At 42.3% G+C, this 11,841-nt stretch overlaps 1 protein-coding gene across 3 annotated transcripts in view; it reads right to left on the minus strand.

Moving 5' to 3' along the window:
* The window catches only part of SLC36A2 (solute carrier family 36 member 2), a 40,232-nt gene that overhangs the window by 13,835 nt on the left and 14,556 nt on the right, over positions 1–11,841 (minus strand). For all 3 annotated transcript variants that reach the window (XM_017515031.2, XM_037733628.1, XM_017515032.2), the window contains 2 exons: positions 10,197–10,295; positions 2,850–3,016 (listed from right to left, as the gene is read on the minus strand). In XM_017515031.2, the coding sequence (XP_017370520.1) occupies positions 2,850–3,016; positions 10,197–10,295 (266 nt within the window). The remainder of the gene's footprint in view (positions 1–2,849; positions 3,017–10,196; positions 10,296–11,841) is intronic.

Below are 11,841 nucleotides of genomic sequence, written 5' to 3' on the forward strand. Positions count from 1 at the left end.
GATTCTCCTGCCTTGGCCTCCCAAGTAGCTGGGATTACAGGCACCTACCACCAAGCCTGACTAATATTTTGTATAGTTAGTGGAGATGAAGTTTCACCATGTTGGCCAGGCTGGCCTCAAACTCCTGACTTCGTGATCCTCCAGCCTCAGCCTCCCAAAGTGCTGGGACTACAGGTGTGAGCCACCGTTCCCAGCTGAGCTTGGCTATATGTTGCACCTTCACAAATCACTACCATCTGATGCTCAATATTATGTTTTAGAAAAGAGAGGCTCAGGCCAGACACTTTGCCCAGGCAGACACAGATGATAAGTGGCTAAGACCAAAAGCCCTAGATCTAAAACACTGTAGTCCTTTGTGATCTGTCAGTCCTCAGAAATTCTCTGGATTTCCCAAAGCTCTTGGCACATAACAGATGCCTCTTGTTGGTTGAGAGAACTGCAGAACCCCAAATCCTTGGGGGAAGAGATAGTTTATAAATAGGGCTGTGTGAAAGGTAGCAGGGGTCAGGGTGGAATTAAAGGAGAAACAGGGTTACTTGTCAGCCTCAAGCTAGGGGCAGAGAGTGTGTGAGGCTTCAGGGGCTTTTGAGTTCTATCTAAGTTTTTTTCTTTTTGATCTATTGAGATAGGACTATTTTCATTCAGTCTACTAATGTGGTAGATGCATTTCCATGTTTAATAAATGTGTGTGTGAGCCTGGGTGCAGTGACTCATGCTGGTAATCTCAGCACTTTAGAAGGCCAAGAGGGGGTGGATCACTTGAGGTCACGAGTTCAAGACCAGGTTGGCTAACATGGCAAAATCCCGTCACTACCAAAAATACAAAAATTACCCAGGCATGGTGGCGCACACCTGTAATCCCAGCTACCTGGGAGGCTGAGGCAGGAAAATTGCTTGAATCCAAGAGGTGGAGGTTGCAGTGAGCTGAGATCACACCACTGCACTCTAGCCTGGGTGACAGAGTGAGACCCTGCCTCTATAAATAAATAAGTAAATAAATAAATAAATTTTGTGTGTGTGTGTGTGTGTGTGTGTGTGTATTTAGCCCATTCCTTAAAAAGGCGAACTTCTACATTTCTGTTTCTTGCTCACACTAGTCCTGCTGCCTGAGCACCTTCTTTAGTCCTTTTCCATCTGTTCAAACTCCACCAAATGTTTGAAATTTCCCTCTTCTGAGCAGGTACCACAGCCAGATGCTTTTAGACACTGCCCAACTTAATCCTCATGACAACTCTGGTTTATTGATGCGGAAACACGTGCAGAGAGGTGAAGTAAATCAGCCACCACCACAAGCGAGTAGGCGGTACAACAGAGACCCAGAATGGTCCATGTTTGGATGGAGCTGACCTGCTGGACTATGAGTTTCCCTGCTGTCTCCTTCTGATGTGCTTTCTTTCCTTGGAAATCCCCAAGTCCTCTTTGCTACTGGGGAGAGCTTCTTTTTGTATGTTACAGTGTGTATATATACACTATCTGTCCCTCCCCCATTCTCATTGAATCAGGAGCTGGTGATGAGAGTAAAGCCTCAAGTTCATAGTCTGCTCACATGACTTCCATCCGCACTCCTGTGTGTCCAGCCTGGCATCTGCTTATAATTGGCATGAAGTAAATGCTTGATGAGTGGCATTATCATCTTTGGAAAGGAGCCCCATTTAGGCAAATTAGGGCTCCAAGTGACTGTGACTGTGAGAAGACCGAAGTGTCCTATAATTAATGACATGACCTGGTGTGGGAAAAAGTCCTGCACGATGGGATGTGGGTTCATGTGTCTGTTCAATAAGGCACTGTTGAAGGCTGTGGGGCTGCTAACCATTGCATGAGTTGGGTATATTAGAACATAAGACTTTTACAGATTCCAATCGTCTTCCCAAATTGTTGTTTTGTTTGTTTGTTGAGACAGAGTCTCTCTCTGTTGCCCAGGCTGGAGTGCAGTGGCACTATCTTGGCTCACTGCGCACCACCTCCCAGGTTCAAGCGATTCTCCTGCATCAGCCTCCCTAGTAGCTGGGACTATAGGTGTGCGCCACCATGCCTGACTAAGTTTTTTATTTTTAGTAGAAACGGGATTTTACTGTGTTGGCCAGGCTGGTCTTGAACTCCCAACCTCAGGTGATCCACCCACCTCGGCCTCCCAAAGTGCTAGGATTACATGCATCAGTCACCACACCAGCCTGTTTGTTTGTTTTTAAGAGACAGGGGTCTCACTGTGTCACTCAGGCTGGACTGGAGTGCAGTGGTGCGATGACAGCCTTCGGTAACCTCAAACTCCTGGGCTCAAGTGATCTTCCCACCTCACCCCCACTGGGACTACGGATGTGAGATATCATGCTCAGCTAAGTTTTAGGAATCTTTTTGTAGAAACAGGGTCTCACCATGTTGCCCAGGATGGCACAATTGGTTTTTGCTTTCCACTTTTTTATCTTGTTACTCTGACTTGGGGAAAGTGAACCATTGGCTGTGGCAAGCAAGGCTTGGTGGTGAGCCTTAGTAAACACAATGGGAAGCGTGGCCACCCGCTGACTCCTCTCTCTGTCTCTTGCCTTCTCCCAGTGCTCCTCCCTCTCCCTTCTCCCCTTAGGAGACCAAGGACTCTCACTTGTGTCCTCTCTTCTTAAGCCATGTCCTCCTTCACACTAAGATGTCAACGCTTAACTCAATGTGGGAGGCTGTTGTTGAAGGAGGAACTCCCCGGACAGAGAATCTGGAGACTACGGTTCCAATGACAACTTTGCTTCTTCCGTGGGAGGCTCTCTAGACCTCTGTTTCCCAGCTGTGGAAGGGAGGAGGAAGTGACCTACATGTTTCCACCCATCCCTTAGTCCCCACCACCTGACAGCCCATGAAGGTACCAGCAGTTAGGCAGGTTAAGGGTTATGCTGGCCTTGATGTCATCTCCAAACCGCAGGTAGCCCAGAGCCCCGATGCCGATGTACAGGGCAGTGATGATGGACATTCCCAAAGACAGGATGGCTGGAAAGTGGCGGGCATCTTTCATCTTGTTTTCCAGAGGCAGAACCTGCAGAAACATCACAGTGTAAAGAGTAAGAAGGAGTAAGAGAAACACGAACATAAAAAAAAATGGCATCCCATTTCTGGCTGTCTACCGAAAAGAACTGAAAGCAGGGCCTCAAAGAGATATTTGTACACTTCTGTTCATAGTAGTGTTATTCATAATGGCCAAAATGTGGAAACAACCCAAGTGCCTAGCAAGAGAAAAGGGATGCACAAAATGTGGTGTATCCATGCAATGGAATGGATGTAGCCCATAAGAAGAAGGAAGTTTTGACACATGCTACCATGTGGATGGATCTTGAGGACATTATGCTGAGTGAAAAAAGCCAGTCACAAAATGACAAGGACTGCCTGATTCCACTTATACATCGTACCTAGAGTAGGCAGGTTCAAAGAGGCAGAATGCTAGTTGGGAAGGACTGGCATGAGGAGGGTATGGGAGTTATTTTTAAATGGGCACAGAGTTTGTTTTGCAAGATGAAGAGTTCTGCAGATGGAAGGCAGTGATGGTTGTGCAATAATCTGAATTTAATATATATGTATACTTGAAGATGGTTAAGATGGTAAATTGTATGTTAGGTGTGTTTCATCACAATTAAAGATAAGGAAATAAAAGAGGAGGAAAAAAGTCGGAAGATGAGGGTAAGGAGGAAGAAAAAGATAAAAAGAAAAAAACTGGAGTCACATGATGATCCCTGGATGGTTAAGAGCTGGAAGGGCCCCTGAAGTTATCTAGACCAAAGATCTCAAGACTCTGGGGCAGCTAGATCTGGCCAGCAGATGCATTTTGTTTTGACAGCACAGTCTTTCAGGCAATTGAATATGATTGCCTTTAGGTACAACATTCTTTTCCCATTCACCAGGACCACCCCCCTTCACCCCCGCCCACCAATGAATTATACCTGGCTTTCCAAAGGCATTTGCATTTGAAACTCCTAATTCCAGAGCAGCCTTCCCCATCACCCATTACTATACAGTGGGGAGGCTGAGACTCCAGGAACACAGGGTGCTGGTAACAGCTGGGACCAGAAAGCGCTTCCTGGTTCCATCAGCAGTGCATTGCCCCACACCCCGGGTTCTTACTCTTCTGTTCTCAGAATCCTTCTTCCCTTAAATGCATACCTGATTCTAAGAGGATCCAAGTTGAGGCCAGTCTGCCTCCTGTTGGTTGGGCACTTGAAGGTCTCTTTTGTCTTTAAAACCAATCTTCCTGTTCCTCATCCCATAATTTCCTTCTCAGGCTCTTACTGTCCCAGAGACCACCCCCACCTTCTCCTACTCCTTGTTCAGACTGTGTGCTAAGCACTCTCTACATGCGCTATTTACCTGATATGTTCCTTATCTGAAAACGGGCTCAAATGAATTTTGCTTTTTTTTTTCTTTTTCAGAGAGTGTCACTCTGTCACTCAGGCTGGAGTGCAGTAGTACAATCACAGTTCACTACAACCTCCAGCTTCCGAGCTCAAGAGAGCCCTCCCACCTCAGCCTCCTGAATAGCTGGGACTATAGGCATGTGCCACCATGCCCAGCTAATTTTTGTATTTTTTGTAGAGATGGGGTTTTGCCATGTTGTCTTGAACTCTTGGGCTCAAGCGATCCTCCCATCTCAGCCTTCCAAAGTGCTGGGATTACAGGCAAGAGACATGATACCTGGCCAAATTTTGCAAATTTTGTGGAGAATTACACAAGCACCATAATGGCACAGTCAAGGGCTTAGTAAATGTTGGCAGCTATTATTTTTTAATACTATGAAGACCATAACTCTATGAAGTCGGCACCTGCCTAATTCTTGTTTTAACAGATGAGAAAAACAAGACTCTGAAAATGAGATAACATCCCAAGTTACAGAACCAGAAAGTGGCAGATTCAGGTTGTAAACCAGGGCTGTCATCCAAACTCCAAGTATCTGCTTCTACTCCTATAGCAATGGGCATATTTGTTACGAAATAGGAATTTAGCATCTTTTCCCTTGTACTGTTGAATGCTTTTTTGTTGTGTTTGCAAACTTCCAGCCCTGCAACCCCTACCCCTTCCTCCACTCCAGGAATTTGGAAGATGCTTGAGGGCATCTTGCTTGTTGCTTGTTGGGTCATCCCTGTGCCTTTGCACTTTCTTCTGGATTAGGTCTAGTTGCAGCAGGTGCTCACGAGGATGTTTGACAATTACACAATAGTTATATGAAGAGCAGATGATCCACCTGAGCTCTTGCACCCTGTGATACAATTTTGCTGCATATATTCTCAAGACCAAAAATGATCTTTTCACAAGACTGATTAGACTGAGTAGCTGGTTTCCTCTCTGTCTCTCTCTCTGTCTACAATTAATCAGTCAAAGAGAAAAATGGCTGTTGACATAGAGTGGAAAGGTCCCTGGACTGAGTGTCAGACGTACTAGGTTTTAATCACATCTGCACAGTTCCTAGCTGGTGACCTTACTGAAGTCCCTTTCTCTCTCTGGGACTGTCCTTCTTCTGCAAAACTGGAGACTGGGCTAGAAGAGTTTTTCTTAAGATAATTTCAGTTAATACTAAGAATCACCAGCACATAGGAGGCATTCAAGAAATACTTACTGAACAACTATTGTCATCATTTTATAGTTGGAGAATTAGAGTTCAGGGAGTAGCCCCACCCAAAGCCAGATTCCAGCACATTCTGCCTCCAAAGTCACTTGCTTTTGTGACTACCACACTCTGCTTTTGCCCTTGACTATTCCAAATTCTAAAAACAAAGTGCTTCCAGTTCCGTATAGATAAAGTAAGCACACTTCACAATATCCCTTTCACTGATTACTTCTAAAAATCCTGGACGAAACACATAAAGTAATTGTGCACTGATTCTGAAGAGTAAATAGTAGCAGGCAGAATGGGGAGGGAAAGCAAAAAGAAAAAACGACCGTCATGGTGGTGAGTTTCCTGATTTTTTTCTTCCCACATGTCCTAGTTTAACCTTGAAGGACACCCAAATCCTAGAACTATGCAGTGCATACAGACAGAAAATAACATTAAGAGAAACTTCTTTTTGGCCAGATGACTTAGAATAGGGTACCCTGTGGGATGAAGAGCATGGAGAGAATCTCTATTTTTCTGTTTCTTTGTTTTATCTCCAGGCCATGACCTTAAGGCAAGTCCCAGTCACTAAGAAGCATTCTGCTATATCAGTGGCTGCAGTGGTCATGCAGGCACTTAGAAATCTTAGATAAAAATCCTTCTCTCTACACAGAAGTACTAGGAAAGTGAGCTTTAGGAGACTGAAGAATGTGGGAAATCAGGACTGGCTACATAATTTATGGGCCCCAGTGCAAAATGAAAATGTAGGGTTCCTTGGTGAAAGATGATTCCAGCAGAGTGTTAAAGTTGTGTTTTCTCTCAAAAGCTGGTGAGATTTTTCTGGTTCTTTGTAGGATGAATAATTTTAGACCTATGCATTTTGAATATTATTTTAGGAGACTCAGGATCCTGTTAAAATCCTGTTAAGAAAGTTGATTTTTTTGTTTTAGCAAACCATCTACCTGGTTAGATTCAGATCATAAGTCCTTCCTCACCTTCTGTGGGCTATGGTTTCAATATCCAATTAGCTTTCAAAGCCCTTAAAATGATATTTGGCTCTACCCTGCTCATGTGCCACCCAGTGCCAATCTGCAGATGGGACTCTACACAGTAGTTCAGTTCTCAAAGCCTTTGCTTTGATGCTTCCCATTAGTTTCACACATGTACAGCTCAGGGCTGGGCCCAAGATATTATTCACAGATTTTAGGAGATTGCTTTTTCCAATTTCCTGTTCTCTGTGTTTTCCTCCACACTAGCCAGTTCACAGTGGCTTCTTTTTCCCATCCTCTAGCTAGAAAACCAGGATTTTAGTCTCCTGGTGCAGATTGTTTATACACTGGATGTGTCCTGGGTGGGGCAGGGTCTTGGAATCAGTCTCCTGCATATACTAAGGGATGACTATGTATCAAAAAGTCTAACATTCAGGTTATTGGGATCTCCGATGGAGAAGAAAAAGAGATTGGTGAAGAAAAAAAAAATCCAAAAAATAATGGCTGAAAACTTCCCAAATTAGGTAAAAGACAAACATTTACAGATTCAAGAGATCCCAAACAGGACCAACTCAAAGAAACTATATTAAATATAATACAGTATTACTGCTGATTTAAAAATACTTTTTAAAATTATGAAAGCAACCAGAGAAAAACACATAGGAGAACAATGATTCAAACATTTGCAGATTTTTCATCAGAAGCCACTGAGGGCAAAACGAAAGGAAATCATATTTTCAAAATGATGAAAAAAAAGAATTGTTCACCTAGAATTCCGTATCGTGCAAAAATATCCTCTAGTAATAAAGGCAAAAACAATCTCAGATCAAGAAAATGAAGATAATTTGTTACTAGCAGACCCGCTCTGAAAGAAATGCTAATGAAGGTTCTTCATGCTAAAGGGAAATGATGCCAGAAGGAAATGGGATTTCAGGAATAAAGAAAGAGCAACAGAAATGGTAAATATCTGAGTAGATATAATAGCCTATTTTTTCTCCTAGTAATTAATTACAAGGACTATGTATGACTATTGAAAGCAAAAATGATAACATTGCTGATGTTTCAGTGTATTTAGATACATATGGCAATACAACATAAGGGGGGAAGTGCCCTATATGATTGTAAAATTTTGACAGTTTACTAGCAATGATAAAATATTAAAGTAACCTGTGAAAATGTAGATTATAATCCCTAAACTACTAAATGTATTATGGAAAAAGATACAATCAAAAAGTCAATAGGCCAATTAAAGTGTTAAAGTGGAATACTATAGAAGTATAATAATCAAATCTGTGTGGGTCTGGTGTAATGGTAGACATATAGACCAATGGAATATAATTAAGAGTATAGAAATAAACCCTTACATAGATGGTCAATTGATTTTGACAAGCGTGTCAAAACTATGCAACATGGAAAGAATAATCTTGTCAACAAATTGTGCTGGGACAACTGGATAACCACATACAAAACATGAAGTTTGACTCTTACCTCATACCACATACAAAAATTAACTCAAAATGGATTAAAGACCTACATGTAAGAGTGAAAACCATAAAACTCAGAAGAAAACTCTGAGGTAAATCTTCATGACCTTTGATTTCTTTTTCTTTTTTTTTTTTTCCTTTTTTTTTTTTNTTTTGAGGCAGGGTCTTGCTCTGTCACCTAGGCTGAAGTGCAATGATGCAATCATAGTTCACTGCAGCCTTGAACTCCTGGGCTCAAGTGATTCTCCTGCCTTGGCTTCCTGAGTAGCTGGGACTACAGGTGTGTGCCTCCACACCTAGCTAATTTTTAAATTTTTTGTGCAGAGACAGGGTTTCTGTATGTTGCCCAGGCTGGTCTCAAAGTCTTGCCCTCAAGTGATCCTTCTGCCTCAGCCTCCTAATGTGCTGGATTAAAGGTGTGAGCCACCACATCTAGCCATGACCTTAGATTTTGCAATAGATTCTTAGACATAACACAAAAAGCACAAGCAGAAAAAAAGAGGATGAACTGGACTTCATCAAAATTAAAAATTTTTGTACATCACAGTTCACTATCAAGAAAGTCAGAAACCAGGCATGAAAAAAAAAAAAAAAGAAACCAGGCATGATGAACTATGGTTGTGCAACTATAATCCCAGCTACTTGGGAGGCTGAGGCAGGTGGATCACTTGAGCCCAGGGACTAAAAGCCAGCTTGGGCAACATAGCAAGATCTCATCTCATCTCATTTTTTTTTTTTTTTTTTTGAAACAGAGTCTCTCTCTGTAACCTTAGCTGGAGTGCAGTGACCTGATCTTAGCTCACTGCAACCGCCACCTCGTGGGTTCAAGAAATTCTCCTGCCTCAGCCTGCTGAGTAGCTGGGATTACAGGCACATGCCATCACGCCTGGCTAATTTTTGTATTTTTAGTAGACATGGGGTTTCACCATGTTAGCCAGGCTGGTCTCAAACTCCTGACCTCAAGTGATCTGCCTGCCTCAGCCTCCCAAAATGCTGGGATTACAGATGTGAGCCACCGCGCTCCGCCCCATCTCATTCTTTAATAAGAAAAAATTTAAAAGAAAAAAAGAAGGGGAGAAGACAAGAATAAGAAAGAATATTTGCAAATCATTCTTCTGATAAGGATTTAGTATCCAGAATATATAAAGAACTCTTAAAACTCAACAACAAAAAGACAAACAACCTAACTAAAAATAAGCAAAGGACTTGACTAGACGTTCACCAAAGAAGATGTACAAATTGCCAACAAGCAAATGAAAAGATGTTCAATGTCAAAAACCTGTATGCAAATGCTTACAGCAGTATCATTCATGATTGTCAAAAACTAGAAACAACCCAAATGTTCTTTGACAGGTGCGTTGATAAGCTGTGGTACTGCCCAGACAGTAGATGCTCTGCAATAGAAAGCAAGGTGTTATTGATGTGTCCCAAAGCAGGGATGAATTTAAAATGCATTAGGCTAAGTGAAAGAAGCCAGTCTCAGAATCTCATACATACTGTATGATCCCATACAGGTGACCTTTTGGAAAAGAGAAGACAGTACAGGCAGAGAACAGAAGATGGCTGAGAGGGGTTAGTGGTAGGTAGGGAAGCTGACTGCAACGGGCCAGCATGAGGGAGTTTTTGTAGTGAAGACTTGTTCTGAGTCCTAATTTTGGTGCATTTATTCCTCTATGTGTTTCTCTAAACTTACAGGAATGTACACCAAAAAAGTGAATGTTACTGTGTGTACACTAAAAGTAAATTTAAAAAATATATAAACAGCACTACCCTTCCACAAGTGTGGAAGTAGAGGCTATAGACTGTACATACACAGAACTTTCCAGGTTAAAACTCCATTACGTTTAATCAAATCTTTTAAACTGGACACCATGGTTCATCTTGATTTTAAAAGATTAGGAAACTCATGTTGACAGGAGGATAAACGTTTTCTAGGAATATGGGGACAAAAATAAAACTGTCTCCTGACTGCTTCTCTGTTGTAAACAACTTTTGTCCTGCTGGTGGCAACTGTCCCAAGTGAGGCCAGAGGTTACTTTCTCCCATGAGCATTTTCTAGCAGGCCCAAAACATGGTCAGTGGGACACAGAAACCTAGAGCTCACAGCTCCTTTCCAGAAGGTCACTCACAGCACCAGGGATAAGGCCACCTCAATTCAAACCTTACCACACCAATGCTTTCAAAAGAAAAAATGGCTGTTCCGAAGAAGAGAGGGTAGGTCTTCCAGCTTGCTACCAGTGGCAACCGACTGGGGTCTGGGATTTCCTAAAGGAGAGAGAAACGCTATGAGACAATCACTTCCAAAGCACATTTCAGCTCCTTTAAGAGAGGGGTACTCTCAAATGAGACCTGAATTTTTAAAAATTGAATATCAAGAAGTTTAGAAAACTTCAAAGGGTTGTAGGCCGTGATCAACGTTGACTTCAACACTGCACAATACCAAAGAGCCAGAGGACAGTATTGTCGAAGTACTGAAGGATTAGCCTCTCATGGAGGGAGTTCGGTTTATCAAAACCTCCAAAAGGGCCAGGCGCGGAGGCTCAAGACTATAAGCCCAACACTTTGGGAGGCTGAGGCGGGCGAATCACAAGGTCAGGAATTCGAGACCAGCCTGGCCAACATGGTGAAACCCTGACTCTACTAAAAATGCAAAAATTAGATGAGTGTGGTGGCGCACACCTGTAATCCCAGCTACTTGGGAGGTAGAGGCAGGAGAATTGCTTGAACCCGGGAGGCGGAGGCTGTAGTGAGCTGAGGTTGTGCCACTGCACTCCAGCCTGGGTAAAAGAGCAAAACTCCATCTCAAAAAACAAACAAAAAAACCTTCAAAAGAAAACCTTACATACCGCAGATCAGTGCCAACCTACTGCACTCATGAACTGTCCTTTGAATGGACAATGGTCATAGGTGTCGGAAATTGCTGTGATTGCGGTCATAGTAATAATCTAGGAAGCTAAAGTCATGAATTAAATATGAAAGACCCCTTTTCTTCTTTAATGAGCTGTAAACTGAAGGGGAGAAGACTGTGTAGAATAAATATTCTATGTACCTTGTGACCCAGAATGTGAAAATGATGACAGAACCATTTTTCTAATTGGGCAATCTTTGGAATTGTCCAAAAATGTATCAAAGGTAGCTATCTTATTAGGAAATTTAATTTTATAGAATTCATCAGTATCTTCTAAGGAATGTAAGATTGATCTGCGGTTATTCTAAAATGTTTGACTATTACTTTTACTAAATTTCACAGACAATGTAACTTTTTTTCTCTTTTGGCTTCTTAAAGAGAAGAACATCTGGAAGTTAGTAAATATGCCAAGAGACTTCTGAGAGTTAACTTTCTATGTAGTGTGGTCCACTATAAAAGAATTAGGTTGGGCACAGTGGCTCACACCTGTAATCCCAGCACTTTGGTGGACCGAGGTGGGGAGATCACTTGAGGTCAGGAGTTCGAGACCAGCCTGGACAACATGGTAAAACCCCATCTATACTAAAAATACAAAAATTAGCTGGGCATGGTTGCTGGTGCCTGTAGTCTCAGCTATGCAGGAGGCTGAGGCAGGAGAATCACTTGAACCCGGAGGCAGAGCTGCAGTGAGCCGAGATCGTACCACTGCACTCGAGCCTGGGTAACAGATTGAGACGCCATCTCAAATAAATAAATAAAAATTAGAAAGGATAGCAAATTAGGAAACTGAGAGAAAATCAATATCCATAATTCAGCCTAAAAGACATTGTAACTAACATTATAATAGATTTGCTTACAGTTTTGTTTGTTTGGCTTTTTTTTTCTTTCTTTTTTTTTTTTTTT

The sequence above is a fragment of the Cebus imitator genome, unplaced genomic scaffold (genome assembly GCF_001604975.1).
Source record: "Cebus imitator isolate Cc_AM_T3 unplaced genomic scaffold, Cebus_imitator-1.0 Scaffold540, whole genome shotgun sequence".
In the NCBI taxonomy this organism is placed as follows: Eukaryota; Metazoa; Chordata; class Mammalia; order Primates; family Cebidae; genus Cebus; species Cebus imitator.